Here is a 19772-nt window from a genome sequence, read left to right on the forward strand (position 1 = left end):
GCGCGATCCCGGGCAGGATTTCAGGCTCAGGAGAGCCAGCAGCGAGACCAGCGCCGCTCGGCACCGGCAGTTCGTGCCCTGAGCGCGCGCTGCCCTCTAGCGCCGGCTCAGCCTCCATCGCCGACGAACCGATTCCTGCCGATGGGGACTTCGGGCATGGTTGGTACCGCTGCCCTCCTCCTACCGCCCAAAACTGTTCTGGACGCCTCACACGCGGGCTGTTTGCGAAGAACTGCATCGCCTGCAGACAGCCCGGGCAGCCCGTCCTTTCCCACGCTCACCCCCTCGCCCCCCGACGTCTGTCGGACGCGCTCAGCTTCGTCGGACGGCATATCCGAAATTACGTTGTACTTCTGTCTCGCTAGGTAGACAGGTAACTAACATTAGACGTTTAATATACAAGGCAGAGAGGATAGCATTTATAACAGCTGGGCAAAATTAATGCATCTGTGTACTTCAGAGAGGAAAGAATCTTCTTTTTTTTTAAAAAAAACAATCAACCAGGCTCTGCCTGAAGGCCTGTATTTCCTTCTAGTTACTTACTGGAAAAAGTTAGTCAAAACAACTTTCCCTTTTTAGTCAAAGTCAATTAATTTCTCGTCCTTTCTCTGAAATTAGAATTATGACTAATTTCCACATGTAAGACCAAAAAGTACTTAAGGCGACACAAGTGTTATCAAGCTTTAATTTATTCCAGACTTATTCCATCAGCAAGGTGAAGTACTAAGTGCTTTAGAGATTGAATTGTATTTTCATCCTGGACTTCAGAAATAAAGTTCTTTTAACTGCACATAAAAAATTATCTGTAAGCCATACTGTAAGGTATCACCGGAAGCAGGAAAAAAGCTTTATATTTATATTTATATAACTAAAGTTGATAAAGAAATTAAGCTTGTGTATTTCTAATACTGACACTTTCTTCCTTAAAGCTTCTTTATAGATTAATCTTTGGAAAGATCACTTTAGTCATCGGAGACCTGGAAATTACATATGACCTAGTTCAGACTTTTTTCCAAGATGTTTCTTTTAAAGTCTTCTGCTGTGAGAGAATCAAGCCTCTGGGTCAGGTGCCATTATTTACTGCCGGATAGTGTGGAACACGTGAGGAGCTAGCAGACCTGGACTTCCCTGGCTTTTGACCTGATATTTCTGACTGAGAATGAGCTAGGAAGATGGGGCCAGACACTTCGCAGTGGTGCGCAGTGACAGGATGAGAGGCAACGGGCACAAACTGAAACACAGGAAATTCCACTTGAACATAAGGAAACACTTCTTCACGGTGAAGGCAGCCAAACTTTGGAACAGGTTGCCCAGAGACATTGTGGAGTCTCCGTCCCTGGAGATATTCAAAACCCATCTGGACACAGTCCTGGGTAACATGGTCTAGGTGGCCCTGCTTGAGCAGGGGGGCTGGACCAGACGAGCTCCAGAGGTGCCTTCCAACCCCCAGTTACTCTGTGAGTCTTCTTGCAATAATTAAAATTTTACTCACTCCTTCCAGTAACCATACCCAATAGTCAAATAAAATACGGTCTTCTAGCTTCCAGTCCTATAAACACATCTGGTAAGATTTTGAGAATGATGTTTTTAGCATCTGTAAAAAAACAATGGAACTAGACAGACTTCTCCAAATATAAAGTTAAAAATAGTCCTGCAGACTGGAATCTTCCAGTTTACCAGTAAACAGCAAAATCCACTGCATAGAGCGGAAGAAATAAAAGAAAAACACATACAGGCAAAACTACACATGATCTTCTGAATAAGGACAGATGCTGTTTCATACTCAACACTAGCAATGACTTTGGGACCAACAAACATGAAGATGGCAGGCACGAGCACGTTTGGAAGTCATCAAGCATAAAAATGCCTGAGGGGTCTACATGAAGGCCAATAAACCAAAATACTGGACTTCCAAACAACGCACCTTGCAGCAAGGCCAGTGGTAGCCGGGATCGAGGTGACCCACAGCGGCAATGGGGGCTGCATGGCTGCTGCCAGGCCACAGGATTAGGAACCAGCATGCTGCCCCGAGTGCAAGTGTAGGGGAAAGATGGGGATGGGAAGAGCTGTAGCCGCTCTTCCTCCCTCCTCGGGTAAACGCGTACCTAGCATTTACACCTACACCACAATGGCAGCAACGAGAGGAATCCAAGAGATAAACCAAGGTATTCAGAAGGGAGAAAAAGTCTAAGGCGAATACACGTAATATGAGTTGTTCCTCTGTCCACACAGATTTTGTTCAGATTTTTCTGTTTTACTACTGACTTATTTCTTTGGTCTTTTCTTTCTCAACTTCCTGCCAGAATGACTCCACTTTCTCAGCATCAGTGCATCGACTTTCAGTCTAAATCCCACCTTGTCTTTCAAGCTCAAGTTCTCTGTCCCTATTCATATCCTCCTACTTCTCTTACCCTGTCCACTTGCCTTGTCCTGGTCTGGATCTGCCAAGAATACCAGCTTTGCCTGACTGCTCCACTCACTTTTCTTTGGGAGCATTTCACTGTCCATTATACACTAAATATCTCCCATGATCACTATCTTTTTCTTAAGACGATCTTTCCTACACGCTCTACTAGAAATGTCTCTGTTTTAGACATAGAACTTCACCTTTTCTTTAACAAAATCACACTTAGTTTTTGTATTTATCTATTCACCCTCAATATGTCAATTGTTCTCGTAAGATGTGAATTCTTCCAGGCACGACTGAACTTTTGTATATACCGGTATAACCTGAAACAAAATCAGACCCTCAAGGCTCATGCAGCACACACGGCTTTTGCAAACCATGAAAAATACCATGTGAGACATTACTAGAAATTCAACACTTCTGTTACATATATTTAAAGGTCATGGTAATTTGTTTTACTCTTTAGTGTTTTAGAATACTTGGAAATAATTTTCCCCAGGGGACCAAGCAGACTCTGCAGATTGTATGAAAAGTGACCAACATATCCTTATTAGGGCAAATGCAACTTCGTTCTAGATTTAAAATTGCCCCAGTGGAGCACTGCCAGCTAACTTGGGTTGTTTCACGTCACTTCAGCAGTTGAGCAAGCCTGCGACATCTAATCATTTTTAAACAAAACAAATGTTACTCTTTGCTTTCCCCCTCCTCGGGGAAAGCGTGGCTATTATCTCTGAAAGAAGACTGGCCCTACCAGTAAAACACTGAAACAGTCATTTTACGATCCAGTTTGTCGTTTACATCATTACTGCCAGGCATGAATATGCCTCAGGTTGCGTGTTGCCTCCTTACCCTGCCTGCTGCAGTCAAAAATACATGGGTATTTACCTCGCAAAAGAGAATCCTTTTCATCAACTCAGGATCCAACACTGCCAGTCCTCAACAGACCTTTGCCGCTTAGCAGGAAAAGCGGTCCTACTTCCTGACTTGCAAACCACGTCTTACCCGATGCGTGTTGAGAGGGTACCTGCTCACCACCATAAAGGGGCTCGCCGCTCCGAGCAATGGAGCGCTTGGGGCATTTCAGATCACTTCTGACTACTATAATTGGACAGAGTCTGGGGAAAGTAGATGATTAGGCACTTGATAGCAAAGCTGGAGACAAAGTGACAAAAGAGAGGAACAACAAATCAACATTAATAAGAGTTAACTTTGAAATTTATTTCAATTCCTAGCTACCATTAAGAACTCTCTTCTAGAGCATCTCCTGGCCACAAGTACTGAGCAAGAACCTCCAGAAACACTTAATCCTTTGAACATTATTTCCCAGAACTTACAGCTTTCTTGGTAAAGTTTTTCTCATCTGTTTTACATACCTTTATCACCAAGTCTAAATAAGAATCAAAGGAAGATCCTGACACTCTACTAGTCTCTTTCCTGTCCAGTTCAACAATACAATAATCCAGTTCAGTGAGCCAGCAAAAATGTAAATGCAACTTTGTTTTACTCACCAAGTATTTTATTATAAGCTTTCTATTTTTTTATTTGTTTATTTTTAGGAAGTATGATTTACTGGACACCTGGCTCTCATTCATTGCATTGCCACATAAACGAGATGTTTGATATTCCTTGAGGAATGGTCATCTGCGCTGTTCAAAGCTTTCTGATTGCTACATAAGCCACCATGCTTTATTAATCATGCATCATTAATCATGCAGCCGCCGCAGCATTTCTCATTAAATACATCATCTTTACAGTTTCCAGGCTGCTCCGGGCACTATGCAGGGACTGAACATGGCAAAGGGGAGCTGAGAACGGTGTAACAGGACTGAACGACTCCCTCTTGCTCGGCGTACTTCCAGTTTCTTGCCACTCCACGAAGGTTACCGCATTCAGATTGCACAGTTCCAATGAATGGAGGATCACAACAAAACTGCTGCACCTCTAGATACGCAGGACGCAATATCCACTCAGCTAGTCTAGCCCTCTAGTTAATGCAGACTATTACATTTTAGCAAGTTACTCCTACATTGAGTTAAACAACCTTGGAGCTTAGCTGAATCTTAACAATAAGAAAGATGATCAGTTTTGACTTTAAGATCTCATGAGGAAAATAAGCAAACTGAACTACTACAGTAACTTCGATAGTTTGTTTTGTTGCTCAAAATGCATACTTATTTTCGGTTCAACTTTGCTTAGACTCAACATCTAGACATTGGGTCTACCCAGGCTTTACACCACTAACAATGAGCTCTCTATCTTTCAAAAGGAATTTTTTTCTCATCTTGAATTATTTTCTTCTTTTTCAAAACTTTTCAGCACAGTTTTGCCACATCATCACACTGCGAATTCAAAGGCAATTGCTCTACTACTTGTGTACTAAAAACTCTAAATCCTTTTTGGAGTCATAACCTTCTGACAAAATACTCCTTTCCCAATCCGGATTTAGGGTCTGCATTCTTTATTCCTAAAATATAAAACGTAACGCTTTCCTGTAATGAAATGAAGTGTATAAGAATGAGTCCAGTTTATCAGCAAGCCAAACCACACAGATAACTACATTCCCTTCATTGTTGGTTACATCTCTAATATTGTTTTAATAAAATGTACTTTTAAGATACAGACTGTTTTACGTACTTTGACTTAGATGCACTGAAATCAGTTCAAAGTCTATTTGCTAAAATGCTGTTCGAAATAAGTTTGCACTATGTCTTGCAATGGAATTTTTGGAAGCTCTAAAGATGTTTTACTCCGATGGCATGCAAGCTCCTTTGCTGTCACGTTATATACAAGCACTTAAGAAGCAAATAATGTGCTTTTTCGCTTCCGGCAGTAGGAAGATAGGTAGAGGCAGTGAGAATGGGGTTCAACTTAATTAACTTCTGATAATGACAATGAGGACATCTTTATCTGGGCAACTCTCAGCTGAGTCTCCTGAGAAACAACACAGTCGCACAGGCACTTCTTCACTAAAGTACAATTTCTCAGACATTTTAAACTTTTCAGGATGAGAGGAATCTCTTAGAAATTATTATTTTTCTTTATTGAGCATGGAGTGAGCTGAGGAAAGTGGTTTCAATAGAGACACCTATGCTGGAGAGGTCTGTACTTTGTAAGAGGAATCCTATCTTAAAGGATATTCAGATTTGAATTTACAGAAAAAACAAAAACAGCGCAGGCAAGGTTAATTCCAGTAGTTTAACTAGACAAAAAGGTTTCAAATAAAGTTTATTTTTAAAGATTCTAATGAGGTTAAAAAAAAAAATACACACCTTTTCCCTACAAATGTTCTCCAGTTGAAAGATAAGATGATTTGGGTCTAATATTAATAGAATAAGGGAAATTTTCATTTCTGGATATGAGTTTGATATCAGTGGAGATAAAGTTACCCCTTTAAGAATAAAAATTTAATTTTAATTTTAATTGCTGTTTTATTTCTGGGATAATAATTAATATCAGCAAACTACATGATCGTGAATATAGAAATAGCACCCTCGGTTGTAGTTGCAGCATACAGGTGCTCTCCAGCCAAGCATGAAGACTCCACTGTTTGCATCTGGAGGGAAAGCCTACGTTAGAATTCATGCTACTAAAAACCAGTTCACTCTTCAGGATTATCCTAATCCAATATTTTTTTAAATGGCTAAAAGTCTCTCGTGCTTTCAAAGAAAATACTCCAGCTAAGACACTTACCTTCAGAGTGTACACTCCCATTCGCCCTGGGACCTTATAGAAAATGCCCTCTTCCCCTCGGGAGTTTGTATGTAACATAGCATTCAGGCATGCAAGAGGAGAAGTCCCACTGAAAATAAAAACACAAGATTAATTCCTAAGCATGTTGCAAGAACAGTTCTAGGGACTGTTTACTTGGTTGATATTAGTCTTTTGCTGGGAGACATTAATGGCCCCGCACCTGACCATCAAGCACGCAAAGGTGGAAAGATCCCAAATCAGAGAGATCCCAGAGAGAATACAATTTGAAGTTGCCCTAATAAGCAATAGTAAGACCAGTCTAATGTAGCAATGTCCCAGTCCCAGAAAAAGCAAACCAAAAAATCCCAAGCTTAACACTCCAATACTTCTTTGCAAAGCCTCAGAATGGTCACACATTTTTAAAGCTATAAATTCTCAGAGTTGATACTCTGAAATTTAGAGCAGATCTGTTGTGAGCTAACTACTGAATGCAGAGACATGTGAAGTCTTTTTGCAAAAAAAGAAAAGCAATATAATCAAACAAGGGTTGTGAGATAAGGAATGGAAATGAACTATGAAATGTTGCCAACTTTCTGAACAGGGCTTTGGTCTTCAACCCCAGCCTTAAGACCTGAAACAGAAGATCCGTCTTTTTACCCATGTTGGTAAGTTTTTTTCCCCATCCTGCTGTAAATATGAAGGAAGCAAAAATCAGCTGGACAGGGCAAGAGAGTGTCAGATGACTTTTGTTCCGAATCACACCCTCTATTAAATATGCACGCTCGTTTGTAAAACATTTGGATATCTAGCACAACTCCTACGCAGTAGCTGTGAGACTGAGACATTTTCACCTTCCAACACCCCATCGCAGAGGCTGGAAACAGAATCGCCAGATTGACTGACAATTCCAAAGCAGAAGATAGAACAGGAGTTTGTTGTTGTTGTTTGTAGTAAGTTTTGCTCCAAATACTTAAACAAATCTGGCTCAGAAGTAGTGAAACAAGCCTCGAGCATTTGCAGGAAAATGGAAATAATGCGAGGAACAGTACAGACCTCTGACAATTCAGGCAGAACCAATGCACTGCAAGTTACATGCACTAGCAGTAAAACAGCTTAGCTGAATTACTAATTTCTAGTTCAGCAGAAGCCAGCATCCTGAAATAGAGCCGGCCTCTCCTGCATGGGTGATAGATGAACATACAGCTAAGAGACCACGCAAGAACGTGCAGTCTAGATGAGGCGGCTCACAAATGGCATGAAAAATATAGTTAGAAGAGGACTGCTAATATTTATATTGCTAGACCTAATCCCATCTGTGCTAACTACTGTGCAAACATACACTGAGGAACCAGTCCCTGTCCTAAGGACTTGCGTTCCGAGGAGGCCGGTGAGAAGCGGAGCGGGGCACCTGCCGCAGGACCACCGGTGGGACCGGAGCCCCAGCTCCCGCCCCGTGCCTGCAGCAGATGCTCCAACGCAGCATCAGACACTCTGCAATTTGCAGGTTACTTGCTGTTGGCAGGTGAGAAAAACGCTTCAGGAAGTATTTAAACACATTCCTTTATAGGAGATCTATGATTATACCGAAACGAAACAGGGCCAGGGCACGTGCCTGAGCAATGCGTGCAACCGTCCCACCACGAGCAGGATTTCAGCGTGGCTTTAGCCTGCAGCAACTAGCTCTCGCCAGACAACAGCTGGGCACCGTCCAGGGTCAGGGCCATCCCCAGCTGGCAGACGTTGCGCAGGGTGAGGGAGGGCTATACGGTCACCCCACGGGGGCAGAGGAGGGGAGGATTTAGAGTCAGATACGAACCACATGCCAGCAGCAGGTCAGACCAGATGACCTCTAGTGGTCCCTTCGCCTTCAGTTATTCTACGATTCTGTCCAAGGGCCAGAAAACAGCCTCACGGTACTAAATACCACGGTGCAGCGGTACTGCTTTCCCGTTCTTCCCTCCCCAAATCAGTGCCTCAGCATAAACTTTGCGTCGCCAGACACTGCTGATTGCAATTAGCTTTAGTAAAGTCAAAATGAATGTGACATAACTGAGTGAACATATGTCCAAATCAAGGCAGAACAGCAGTTGTGTTGTTCTGAGTTTACCATATTAAGTATAAATAGTACATCTCTCTTCTGCAGTTACCTCATGTTTCCTGAGTTTTTGCCAGTATCATCTGTCGATAAATACTAATGGCAATGGTGATGAGGAAGAAATTTTTTAAATCCAAGTCCAAAGCTTATCGGATTGCTTTGGTGGACAGCTTAGACTGGCCAGTCCTTGGAGGCTCACGCTCAAGGAAACCCACCGGCACTAGCTTTCGACGGCGGCAGGGACCATCAACTCATTCTGCTTCCCATACCGTAAAGTTCAGTTCCATTCCCTTGCTCACACTGACCCAGTGACTTCTCTGGCTAAAGCTCATCTTTCAGGAAGACAACAAATCCTGACGCAAAAGAGAAAAATCAGTGACATGAACAGTTTGTTTTGATCTCCGTTCAGAATTTGTGTCTGTCTTCAGATATAGCTTGTTTAGCTTTAAATTGCAGCCAGAATCCTCAGCGCTGAACATAAGTTTCTCCTAAGCATATTTACACACAGGAATCAACCCCGTGACCTCCTCGACTTCCCCCTGCCAAAAACAGATCTTAGCTTAATGCTCCCCACCACTCGCACTCTTCGAGTCATTCCTACGCTTCTATTTAGACCTTCTCAAGCTGTGCAGCATCTTCTAAAAACGCGGGCGACAGAACTAGGAAGCACTGCTCTTGCGTTAGCCTCGCCAGGGAGACAGAGCACTTCCACAACCCTAATCCTCTTCGCTAGAAAGCCACAGGATTGCCCTGGAAGGTAAAATTTAGTCTGATTTGCTACAGCAACCCCAAATTCTTTTTAAAGACATCGCTTTCCAGGATACAGCCCTCCCTTCTCCACGTAAAACCCACATTCTTTGCTCCTATATACGTGGTTTCCGCATTTAACTGCGTGCAAGTGTAGCTTATACAGCTCCAGCTTCATCCGGCAATATAACAATACCCCTGTCATTCTCCCATCGCTGCTCAGCATCATTCCTCCAACCGTTGCATCTAGAAAATTATCAGAATTTTGTATTTTCTCCAGATCACTAAAAACATACAGAACAACACTAAACCTATTGAACCTACTGAAGTGCTCCCATATTCAGCAAAGGTCTCAGATGCCGACAAGAAATCTAACACGCACATGACCTTTGCTTCATTATGGTTTTTTTTTTAATCATATCATATCAAAATATCAAGTAATGTTAAGTCAAGCATTTTACAAAAATCTAAGCAAAGTTACACAGTCATCTTTATAAAACCTGGAATCTCACTAAGAAATGAAATCTTAGCTGGAATTATCTTTACAAAAGCTATCCTGACTAGCATTTACGCTATCCCTATTTAATTGATTCAGTCATTTAATAACTTTCCATTATTTTTGCCATATTTTTTTCTCATGTTGACATGTCTATAGTTACTTGCCTTCCTCTGCACATTCTTTTGGAAAGCTGGCACAAGGCTAACACTATTCCGGCCTTTAATGAATCTTATTGAGAAAGTTTTAGAGATTAACATCAGCTGACAAATCCCACCTAACCTTCAAAAAACAGGGTTCAATTTGGGTATGAAATGTATGGTCTTCATGTCCTATGACATCCCTTCTGCCTCTGTGAGTGACTACTGCTGAGCGCTTGAACCCTCCCTATACCAGCAATGGTTTGTCCAGGGGCAGCGCCCGGGCTTGAGACCCTCCCAGGAGGCAACGCAGAGCCCTGGACAGGCACCACCTCCAGAAGAAGTTTCATGGCTGCTGGGTTACATGAGCTGCCTAAACAGCAGCTTCCAACTTCATTGACCCAGGTCTTGATTTGACGCACAAACCTCTAAATTGAAAAAAAATACCCGGCATGGTGGTAGGGGCCTAGGAATGAAATATATCTGAAAACAAGTTGAGGTGCTCACACCAGTTCCAGTAACGTCCTAACAAGCGGGGTTGCATCAAACTTGCCTGAATCACCAGAAAAAAAATGCTTTAGGTATTCTTCCTTGATAAAAGACGTTATTATAACCCTTGATTCCCAGTTCTGACAGTTTACTAACAAATGAACGTGCGTGGAGGCATTAGCTGCATTTCCAAGAGATGAAACATTCTGCTCTTAATAGAAAGATTTCACCTTTTTCTTGTGCTTTACTGCCCTTTGCTCACAACCGTAACATTAATATATTGTTTTTCCAACTGTTTTTGTACCCAGCCTACCAGCCTTAGAAACCCGATGCTATTATGCTGTTTTTCTATAGCTTTCTATAATGAAGGCCATCTCCTCCTTTTGCTGAGGACATGCCAGCTCATTAACTGCTTTTGACAGTTCCTGTCATTCCATCTCAAAAACAGCAGGGAGAGAAGCATGAGAAATGAAAGACAAATTTCTGTGCTTTAGCCTGCTCCAGACTCATCATTAACCACCATTTCACTTCAAGCCCTTCTATATTCCCCCTCCAAAATCCATATTGCTCTGCATTTAGAGCCATGGGTCAGCCTCTGATACTGCTGATCGTTAGGTTCTGTTAATGTGACCGTTAACATGAAAGTCGTTTTGGAGGCCTCAAAACAGAATTCATGGTGAGTCTTCAGAAAATATGACGTGGAGTTCAGCAACACCCTGACACAACTAGTTCATAACTGTTCATAACTAGTTCATAACTAGTTCCTTAATGCCCCCTTCAAGGAGAGTTGTGGTTCCTTCCCTCCCCCACTCCTCAATTTCCATCCAAAAAAATCTCAAAAAATGAGTTAAGACCATTTTTGTCTTTTCCCACTGCCTTGCGTTTCCGCTTTCCCCAGTTCTCTCTCAGACCCCCCCTGCTCTCGCACCCCAGCAGCAGCACCGATGCCCGCGGGAGCTGCTGCGAGGTGGTGCTGGAAGGCAGCAAAGCTGGTCCAGCCCCGCGGCGCCGCACAGGAACCGCGCCGCCACCTTGCATTTACCCCGCACATCTTTTGTGCGGGCGCTGGCAATTGGGTGCAAGTGGCGGTATTAAAAGCACAGAGCCACTCTCAAATCACTACAAATAAACGTGCAAGTATTCCACACACCAGCAGTTTAAGAACACACACAGATTTTCAGCGTGCTTTGAAAAATAGTCTTCTGTGACCCCTTCACGAGCTCCTTTGGTATCATGTGTAGGGTTTTTTTTGGTTTGTTTTTTTGTTTTGGAAACAAGGGAAGGCTTATGAATCAGAACGACATTTTCTTCTACTAACAGTAGTTTGTGATGTTCTTATCTGGTGGTGCAAGGTGCCCCCTTTTTTTTTTCTTTTTTAAAAAGAGTAGTAGGTACAACACTAAATTTAGTTCTATGGCATCCAGCTAGAAGCTTTTTATATAAACCAAGGCAGTTGAATGAAGATACTTCATCTAGACAGAATAAACTTATGATTTCACTGAACTGCTAAGGTTTCCCCAAGAAATAGCTACTATATGAAAAATTATGCATAATTGTTTTATTAAAATGAAAACATGTAACAGCCTATATTTTTTTACAGCTAATAAAGCAGAGCTCTAGTACTCCTTCCAGCAACAGTTTTTCAACCCTTGAAGACTTTTAAGTGGACTAAGCAAATAATGTGAGAAACACAGCATTACTTCATGTTAGACATGCATATCTGAGACGTAGCACAAAAATAATCCAGCCAGCAGGTTTTGTGAAGAGCTGGCAGAGCGGTTTGAAACCGGGTATCTAAGGAAAGCTTCACTGCAGCTGCTTCATTCACACATTGCTTCTTTTACTGATCAGCTGGAGCAGCTTCAGTTCTTGCTTTATTTCACACTTCAAACAAAGGGACGAGCGAAGCTCAGTTTACCAGGCTCATCCTCCCTTATAACTCACTTAACGTTAATGTTAGAGGGACTTTCCCCTTGCCCCTCAAAAGTTAGCTGGATTTAACTATACTGTTTTCATACTGAATCTCATTTGTACACTTAAAAGATGTTATACACGCAATCGAGATACCGCAGCTTTGACTGTCAAAAAAATGCAAGCCATTTTTAGATATATATTCAGATGTTTTGGTAGTTCCTGCTTTAATAGATCACTTTCCTGATCACAAAAGAATTTTCCTCACAACAACAGGATAAATTCCTTGGGTGGAGAATAATTTCCTGAGACATCCCCCACTTCCAGAAAGTTACTGGTGTCTTGTCAAAAATCACATGCCAGAAGCATTAGACAAGTACTTGGCTCGGTGGCCAAAGCCTTTTTCCGGTTATCTGTAGACGGGTTACACGTTCCTAACACGTAAGGTAGTTTCCATGGCTTCAAGAGAAGCATTCCTACTACAGTTCATCACGAACGGCAGAACTATTCCTCCAAGCAAAACCGCGGAGGATGAAGCGGTGCTGCAGTGTTCAACCTCTTACGGTGGCAGCGTGCCTTTGCTGCTTCTAGGCAAACATTTTTCAGCCGATGACCTTTCAGGTGCACGCATCCACTGGCACGTATATGCTTTTACTATTCTTAGCTGCATTTTCATTTATGCACACAATACTTCCAGGGATGGTTCAAATCGGAACAAAGTTTTAGACTAATAAACTGTGCTTGCCTCAGCTGAAGTTAACCATTGGCTTTGTTCATTGAAGTGAGCTTACATTAAGGTAAGAAAAAGTATATTTGCAACAGTTCAGAAGATGCCAATAGCTACAACAACGTTTACCAGGATTAGTTTTTCCTTGGTGTTATTACTGCATATTGAATCTTCCTGATTTTTACTTTAAGCAGCTAAAATAGCATGGACCTTCTGAAAGTCTGCCAAAAGGCTGGCAGCAAACTCAGTATAAACAGGACTCGCTGCGCCAATGCAAGGAGCATAATCCCAATCCTATTGCCTAGATCTAGGATCTTCATCATGAACACCAGGAAACAGTGCTTTGTTCGCTGCTTGACATTTTAAACCATATTACTTTCCCACCTAAATCACGTATTATCCTCCTTATTTGCAATGCATTTCAGCTTGGGGGTGGGGAAAGAAAAAAAAAGAAAAAAAACCCTAGGAAGCAGCATGTCCATCCATTCAAAACTGGCTTTATCAAAAGCAAAAGAAATGGTTTAAGCGCACACACAGGTATCAAAAACACAGCACAAAGTATTTTCCTTGACAGCTGCTGTTTAAATAAGAGATAGGTCCAACACAAGGACCCATTAATACTTACCACGTGACTACCTAGCGCTGTGAACTGACTGATAAGACTGCTGTTCTCAACAGCATTGCTTCCCACTGAATACCGCGTTTTAGGAATTATTCCCTTCTAACACCGACTTCCCAGTTAAAAATTTTTCAATTTAACAGATTTACCAGAATTTATAAACCTGTTTCACTAGTGGCTGCTATATGAACTATATTTTATATATTGCTGACCAAACAAGTCAAAGGTTTTCAGCAGCTTCCAAATATTTATTCAATTTTAAACATTAAAATATTCTGTATCATGACTTTCATTTCATTAAAGAATCAGAAAATTGATCTCAAAAAGTGATCATCCCGCGTAAGCGATAGTTACTCTGCCTGAAGCATGGGCATGTTCCTTACTTATTTCACTGGGCTGCTGAAAGGGCTAAACCGGTTTAGTAATCATCTTTGTACTTAATTTAGTAATAATCTTTGTACTTAAACGGTAGGTTATAAGGCCAGTCAATCCGGGTTCTCGCCCCTCCGAGCGTTGCTCTGCGGTATTTGACTTTCAGGCAGACACGTACATAACGATTTTTCCTTCTGAGGACTGCCAAATTTAAACCTTCATTAAATCGTGGCATTTTACATTCCACATAAAATTCAAAGCTGCTTCAAACTGAGCAGGAGCAGAGGTTTGTGAGCGCAGGTAAACGCGCACAAGGTTAAGATGAGACAGGGCTGCTGTGAGCGGCTGCCCGTTCCCTGGAAGGCAGGAGGTGGTGCTTCCTCTCCGCTTTCAGGCCACACTACGGGACCCTGCCAGAGCAGCCTTGTTCCTTAGCTCGCACAGAAATACAGCCGATTTGTTCTGATTTGAGAACAAGGTGCGACTGAGACATTTTTGTTCAGTCACGTGTGGACAAGATACCGGACTGAAGCCCTGAAAATTTTAAGTGTGCGGTATCTGAACTTCAAAATAACTGCGCTCCGAACAACATGCAGGGTGTGCATGGCTGCCAAAAGGTTACTACACAGTAAAGCTCTGTTTTTAGCATGGTTTGGAGAGTTTACAGCATTTATTGACGTGTGCACATCATTAGAGTCCCGCAGGTTTCAGCGGTGCGCCCAATAGCTCCCTTTCTGCCACGGGACCTACTGTCAGAGCCGAACCGCCGCACGGCTTCGGAGGACGCCGCAGACAGACAGCGGCGGGGTCTGCTGGTGCTGCTCGGCGCAGGAGTGCTTCTAGGCGTGCGTTGGGTCAGCAGCAGCCGGGAGCAGGGGCCGGCAGCAGCCTGGCAAGCGGAGGAGCCGGGAGTCCCCCATCGCCCCCCGCTCCGAGCACGACCTCGGCGCAGGGTGCGCCACGCGCCTGCGCTTCGCCGTGCCGCAAGCGCTCCGAGTGCATGCACAACTCCATACAGCCGTCCGAACGGAGCGGCTGCATTTCGGGGTGGGTCTCTGCTTTGCTCTTTGGAGCATCCCTTCCTCCCCGCTCGCCATTTGAATCAGACGTTTACATGAATAGCTTTTTGTCCATTAGTACTTTAACATTCGATTAAAAAAAATAATAAAAATCAGATCTCCTGAAGGGTCAGAGCAGAGAGGTTGTAAGCAGATACCACTGTACCAGCTTCAAGCTTGTTAAAGACACATTTATGATTTAGAAGCAGCTGTTTATTTTGCATGTTAAATTTGCTTCACCCAATATGCAGTGCCAACTGCCCCCAAGACAAAAGATGCACAGAAATACATCATGCAAATCAAGCATCCCCCCCCTCCCCACAGATTCAGGTTTGCAGACAGCGTTAATGTTAATTTGTAAGACACTAAGCATTCACATGCTGTTAGCCTAACTGACATTTTCCACAGACTTTACAAGCAGATTAAGTTTTCAAGTTTGCATTGCACTAAAATGCTAATGCAAACAGCATGCACTAAAGGTAGAATAAGGTAACAGAAGCATTAACACTAGTTATACTACTATTACTTTGTTTCTAAGTCTGTGTGAAACAAGCAGTTGCTTTTTAATTAAGGCTTTTGCAGCTTGAGTTAATACAGAACAGCAGCTTTAGAACAATCAGCAGTGGTTCTTACCTTCTGGAGTTGGAGTGCAACCCAAAAAAAGGAGAGAAACACCCCTTTAAAAACTTTAGCACAACAATTGTCTAATCATTATATGAACCCTCCTCCCCATCCACCACAATTGAATTTAAAAAGTTTCAGACAGATCTGCAGTAACACTAAAACTAAGCTTTATTCTAAGCATAAACAAGGGGGGGGGCAGGGAGGAAGACTGAAAATAAACTGAAAAAAATCGGAGAGGTATTCGAAGAGGCTCAGAAGTGGCTGCCAACCCCAGACAACTGTTAGAGACAGTTTTCAACCTCCTCCCGTTAACGAACTCCTATCACAAGCTAGGTGAACCCTCTGGAAATCTCGCAGCAGTACAGGAATTTACTTCTCTCATTCTTTCACGCATGCCTAGAGGTATTTGATGACTCACATTTCCAGGCAAAATTGAAGCCCAGCAAGCAGACGCGAGACACGCTGCCAGCAGTTCAATGAAACTACGAGCTCGGCGTTGGTAAGCCACAGAAACGAGCACATCCTACTTCATCCCAGACTACGTTTCCACGGGTAACCCATGTTCTAGCCAAGTAACTAGTAATGCAAACTAATACTAATACAAACTAGCTTCATTTACACATCTCTGCAGCAGCGGGGTTTGGGGGGGTATTTCAGGGGGAGGGAGGTGGTTTTAGAGCGGACCAGAAACGTCCGTGCTCTGAAGTGAGTTTTAAAATGCCAATAGCTGAAGTTCACGAGCATTTGTGAAAAAGCAGAAGGGTCCTGACGAACCCAAGTGCGGTCAGCGATTGCAGTCGGAGGGGCTGCCTTAATATTGAGCGTTGCAGAGGGCCCAGGAGGTGCCTGTGGATGAAGACCACCACAGCCTGGAGGACACTCTGAAGTTCTTCAGCAGATACTGAGGTTGATTGCTTATTTTAATTAATGATCTATAAAGATTAGTATGGCAAATTAATCTGACCTGCAGCAGCATTTGTGGACTTTTAAATTATGTGCTGAGGCCCAGATAAGATTTTAAAAAAAGGCTTGAAGTCTGGTTTTCTTAGATAGTCTACAGCGGTAAGCAAAAGATTCAAGTTTACAGCGTCCACATATAAAAGATACATATTTGTGTGTGGTGAACCAAGGTTCACATCCTTGAGAGCCTAAGCAGAAATAATTAGCGTTTTCTGTTCATCAAGGAAGACGACAGAAAGAAGTCCCTGCCTTCTGAGGCTTTTGGGGCACCAAGGATTAAGAGACTTTTAAAAGGGGGTTGGTGTTTTTTTTTTTTTTTTTTGTTTGTTTGGGTTTTTTTGCCCTTTGCGTTTCTGCCACAGAACCACCAGTTGCTTGAAACTGAAGACAACCTTAAAGCTCAAACCTGGATATCTTTGGAGACCTTATAGCTTGAGTGTTTTTATAAAAGAATGTCAACCTGTTAAATTCCTGTAGTATTTATCGCTATAGCATCATCCTACTTTTCTCTTTGCAAGAGCTAACACACTCCCTTTCATGTGATAAAAAGGGACATTAGTTTCATTCTGATGACACAGCAAAAACTGCTATTCCTGCAGTCTCAGCTAAGATGAGAGAAATGGACAATTTTGTTCATTAGGGATTTCCTACCTTTATATAAATAATGGATATGGAAAGAGTCACCTAGTCAAAGTTTCTCCTACACATAATGAATGTATTTAACATTCCCTGCTAATGGTAACAACATTGCCTCTCTTGATATCCATTTTCCTTGAACAATTATTTTTCAAATCAGTATTTTTCCCCTACATGTATTATTCACATCACCTACTAACCTATGTCCACGCTTTTGCACAGATACTCAGTTGTACAGAAACCTATTTTAACTTTTGGTTGAATTAATGCTAGTGAACCAACTTCTGGGAGGGTTTGATAAAACTGAAGTACCCTTCAACAATATCGGCTTTTCGTCCTATAGCCTACAATCGAACAAGTCATTCGCCTGATAAAACGTGTGCGAACTGCAGACAAGGACTCTAGATACAACACCGAAAGACAAAGTGTCCTGTGACAAAACAAAAAGAACAAAGATAAAGGAGAGTCTTGCAACCAACGTGAGTATGGCCTCTAAGGCTGACCAACGCATGTGCTTCCAACCAATCCAAGCTTCACCTATCCACAAGACATTAGTAAAGAATCCCAGAATTCCAGCTGCGAGCGAGAAATCTTGCATGCGATAACCCTTAGAAATCAGCAATACCCTTTTATGTTTATGGTAAAGAACTATATGGACATTTTATACCACATTTTCACTCTGCCAGAAGATAACTAGGAAGAGTGAAGCAATGTGGAGGTAACCCAATCCTGGTGGTTCCACAGGGGTGTGGAAACCTCTGTCCTATCCCCTCCCCACCTTGATATTATGAAATCCATGTGACATGAGCTCAAAGAAGTTCCAAGTCAAGCAGTTCATTTGTAATCTTCAAATGAACTGCTTGACCTGGAACTTCTCTTTATCCCCAGATTATTTAAATGTGTCAAATAATTTAAATGTTTGTCAGCTGATGGCTTCAGCTAGCTACAGTACCTTCCAAGAGGATTCATAATGTGCAATAATTATGCATAATGTGCAATTTCACACTGAAAGGGGGAAAAACAAAGCTATTCTGTAGTAATAGAGTATGACCTACTTCAAGTATTGTATCGCCATTTGTGCATATGAGAAGCAGTCCTTTTAGCAGTACTGCCTTTCCACAAATAAGCCTAATAGTAAGGCTTTGAGGTATTGCAATGATTCATGACAATCTTACAAGAGGCACTGAAGCTGAAAGAACAGGTCTCCATGCATTTGGGAGAGCAGCCACTTCGCCTAAAGAACATGAGGCTGGAAACAATGAATTACAGAAGACTTTAGATTGGAAGGAACCCCTGGAGGTCATCTAGCCCAAACTCCAGCTCGAAGTACGGTGAAGGAATTTTTTCCTTACTCTAATCAGAATTTCCTATCTTGCAACTTGTGTCCATTGCCTCTCACCCTATCACTGTGCACCTCCAAGAACAGATTGACCTCATTTATAGGAGCATTCATTTGTATCAATGACAAGCAAACCAGATTATGAAAACCAGTTTTGGATATAACGACTTTAATATGGAGCTTGAGATGCCATACATTTTCCAGAATCTTGTGGGAATAAAACAAGATTTCAACACCGAGTCCTGAAATTTGATAAGCTACTAGCTGATATATTTTAAATGGAAAACTGCTGGTTAATTAGCTGTTGTGTTGCTATGCAATGTCACCAGTTTTCTTAGGGGCAAAAATCTTACCATCTTAAAGGTGATGGTTCACCTACAGAAAGGAGTATCAAGTTAAAAGCTGTTGACCTAGGAGCATTAGCTAAACTTGAAGGAGCAGTTTTTACTGCAGCATGAACAGAGCAAGCTCAAGTAAGTTTTCTAGTATGGTTAACTGCAGAATGCTAAAGTAATGAATAGTTTCAAATACTTTAGAACAGTCTACACAGAGTTTTCTGGCACACATTGTGTTACCTGACCTCAACATTATTGAATGCTGGAGCTATCATCAGGCAAATGTAAAACCTTATTAGAAATTTGATTTTAAAAAGTTGTGAAAAGCTTTACCTAATCATTAATTTCTTCAAATAAACCAACGACGTGTTCCAGACCTCCTGGGTGGAACTGCTGTGGCCAATAAGTACAATGCTGCTCTCGGCCAACACCGCTCTCGGCAGCGGTCAGTCTCAGGCTCTTTAGCACAGCATAGGTGAAGGGCTAGGATGCCTATGAAGCAACTGCTGGAACCAAAATAATTTATCCAGTCCTCAGATGCAGACAGAGGCCTTTAGGGAAGAACGTACAGGCACAGGTGGCATAAACTGAAAGCAGTCACCTGCTTCGAGGCAGATTTTTCCCTGCAGTTCCCCTAAGGACAAGGACTTAGATGTGTCAGTGTCCTGCAGGCCGCACGTGCCTTCAGAAACACTTAACATACTGAGCACAAGCATCAACACAATGCACGTACACAAAGGCCTGGTCGTGTTTTGGGAAGAAGCTACATATAACAGTCTTTGCCACTAGAAAAATTTACTGGTATGCCTAATTTGTGTTTAAGATGTGACATGGTTAGCTAAGGGCAGAGAACATTATGCAAATAGAAGTGTGCTCCTGAGCACATTTTATTGCAGCTGAATGGGGTATGGTCATTTCATAAACATTTCTGTCTGGTCTTCCCAGGTATGCAATGCTCCCACCTGATCTACCCCATTCCAGCCAGGCTCCCCACATAGCAGTGGCAGGAAAATAAGCTTCAAATTTGGTTTCTTAGATTTTCTGGAGACTTCAGTACATTATTTTCCAGTTTCCCAGTATCCTGCTGTCATGAGGAACCAAGAGGTAGGGGACAAGTGGAAAATGCA

At 42.4% G+C, this 19772-nt stretch overlaps 1 protein-coding gene across 9 annotated transcripts in view; it reads right to left on the minus strand.

Annotated features, from left to right (window-relative positions):
- Positions 1-19772, minus strand: part of ASXL2 (ASXL transcriptional regulator 2) — a 138317-nt gene that overhangs the window by 79480 nt on the left and 39065 nt on the right. For 5 of the 9 annotated variants that reach the window (XM_026080201.1, XM_026080206.1, XM_026080205.1 and 2 more), the window contains 2 exons: positions 15385-15387; positions 6098-6206 (listed from right to left, as the gene is read on the minus strand). In XM_026080201.1, the coding sequence (XP_025935986.1) occupies positions 6098-6206; positions 15385-15387 (112 nt within the window). Of the gene's footprint in view, positions 1-3292; positions 3560-3915; positions 4897-6097; positions 6207-15384; positions 15388-19772 lie in introns of all 9 variants that reach the window. The other 4 variants (XM_026080203.1, XM_026080208.1, XM_026080210.1 and 1 more) reach the window with 3 other exon arrangements.

The sequence above is a fragment of the Apteryx rowi genome, unplaced genomic scaffold (assembly GCF_003343035.1).
Source record: "Apteryx rowi isolate R43461 unplaced genomic scaffold, aptRow1 scaffold_511, whole genome shotgun sequence".
Taxonomy (NCBI): Eukaryota; Metazoa; Chordata; class Aves; order Apterygiformes; family Apterygidae; genus Apteryx; species Apteryx rowi.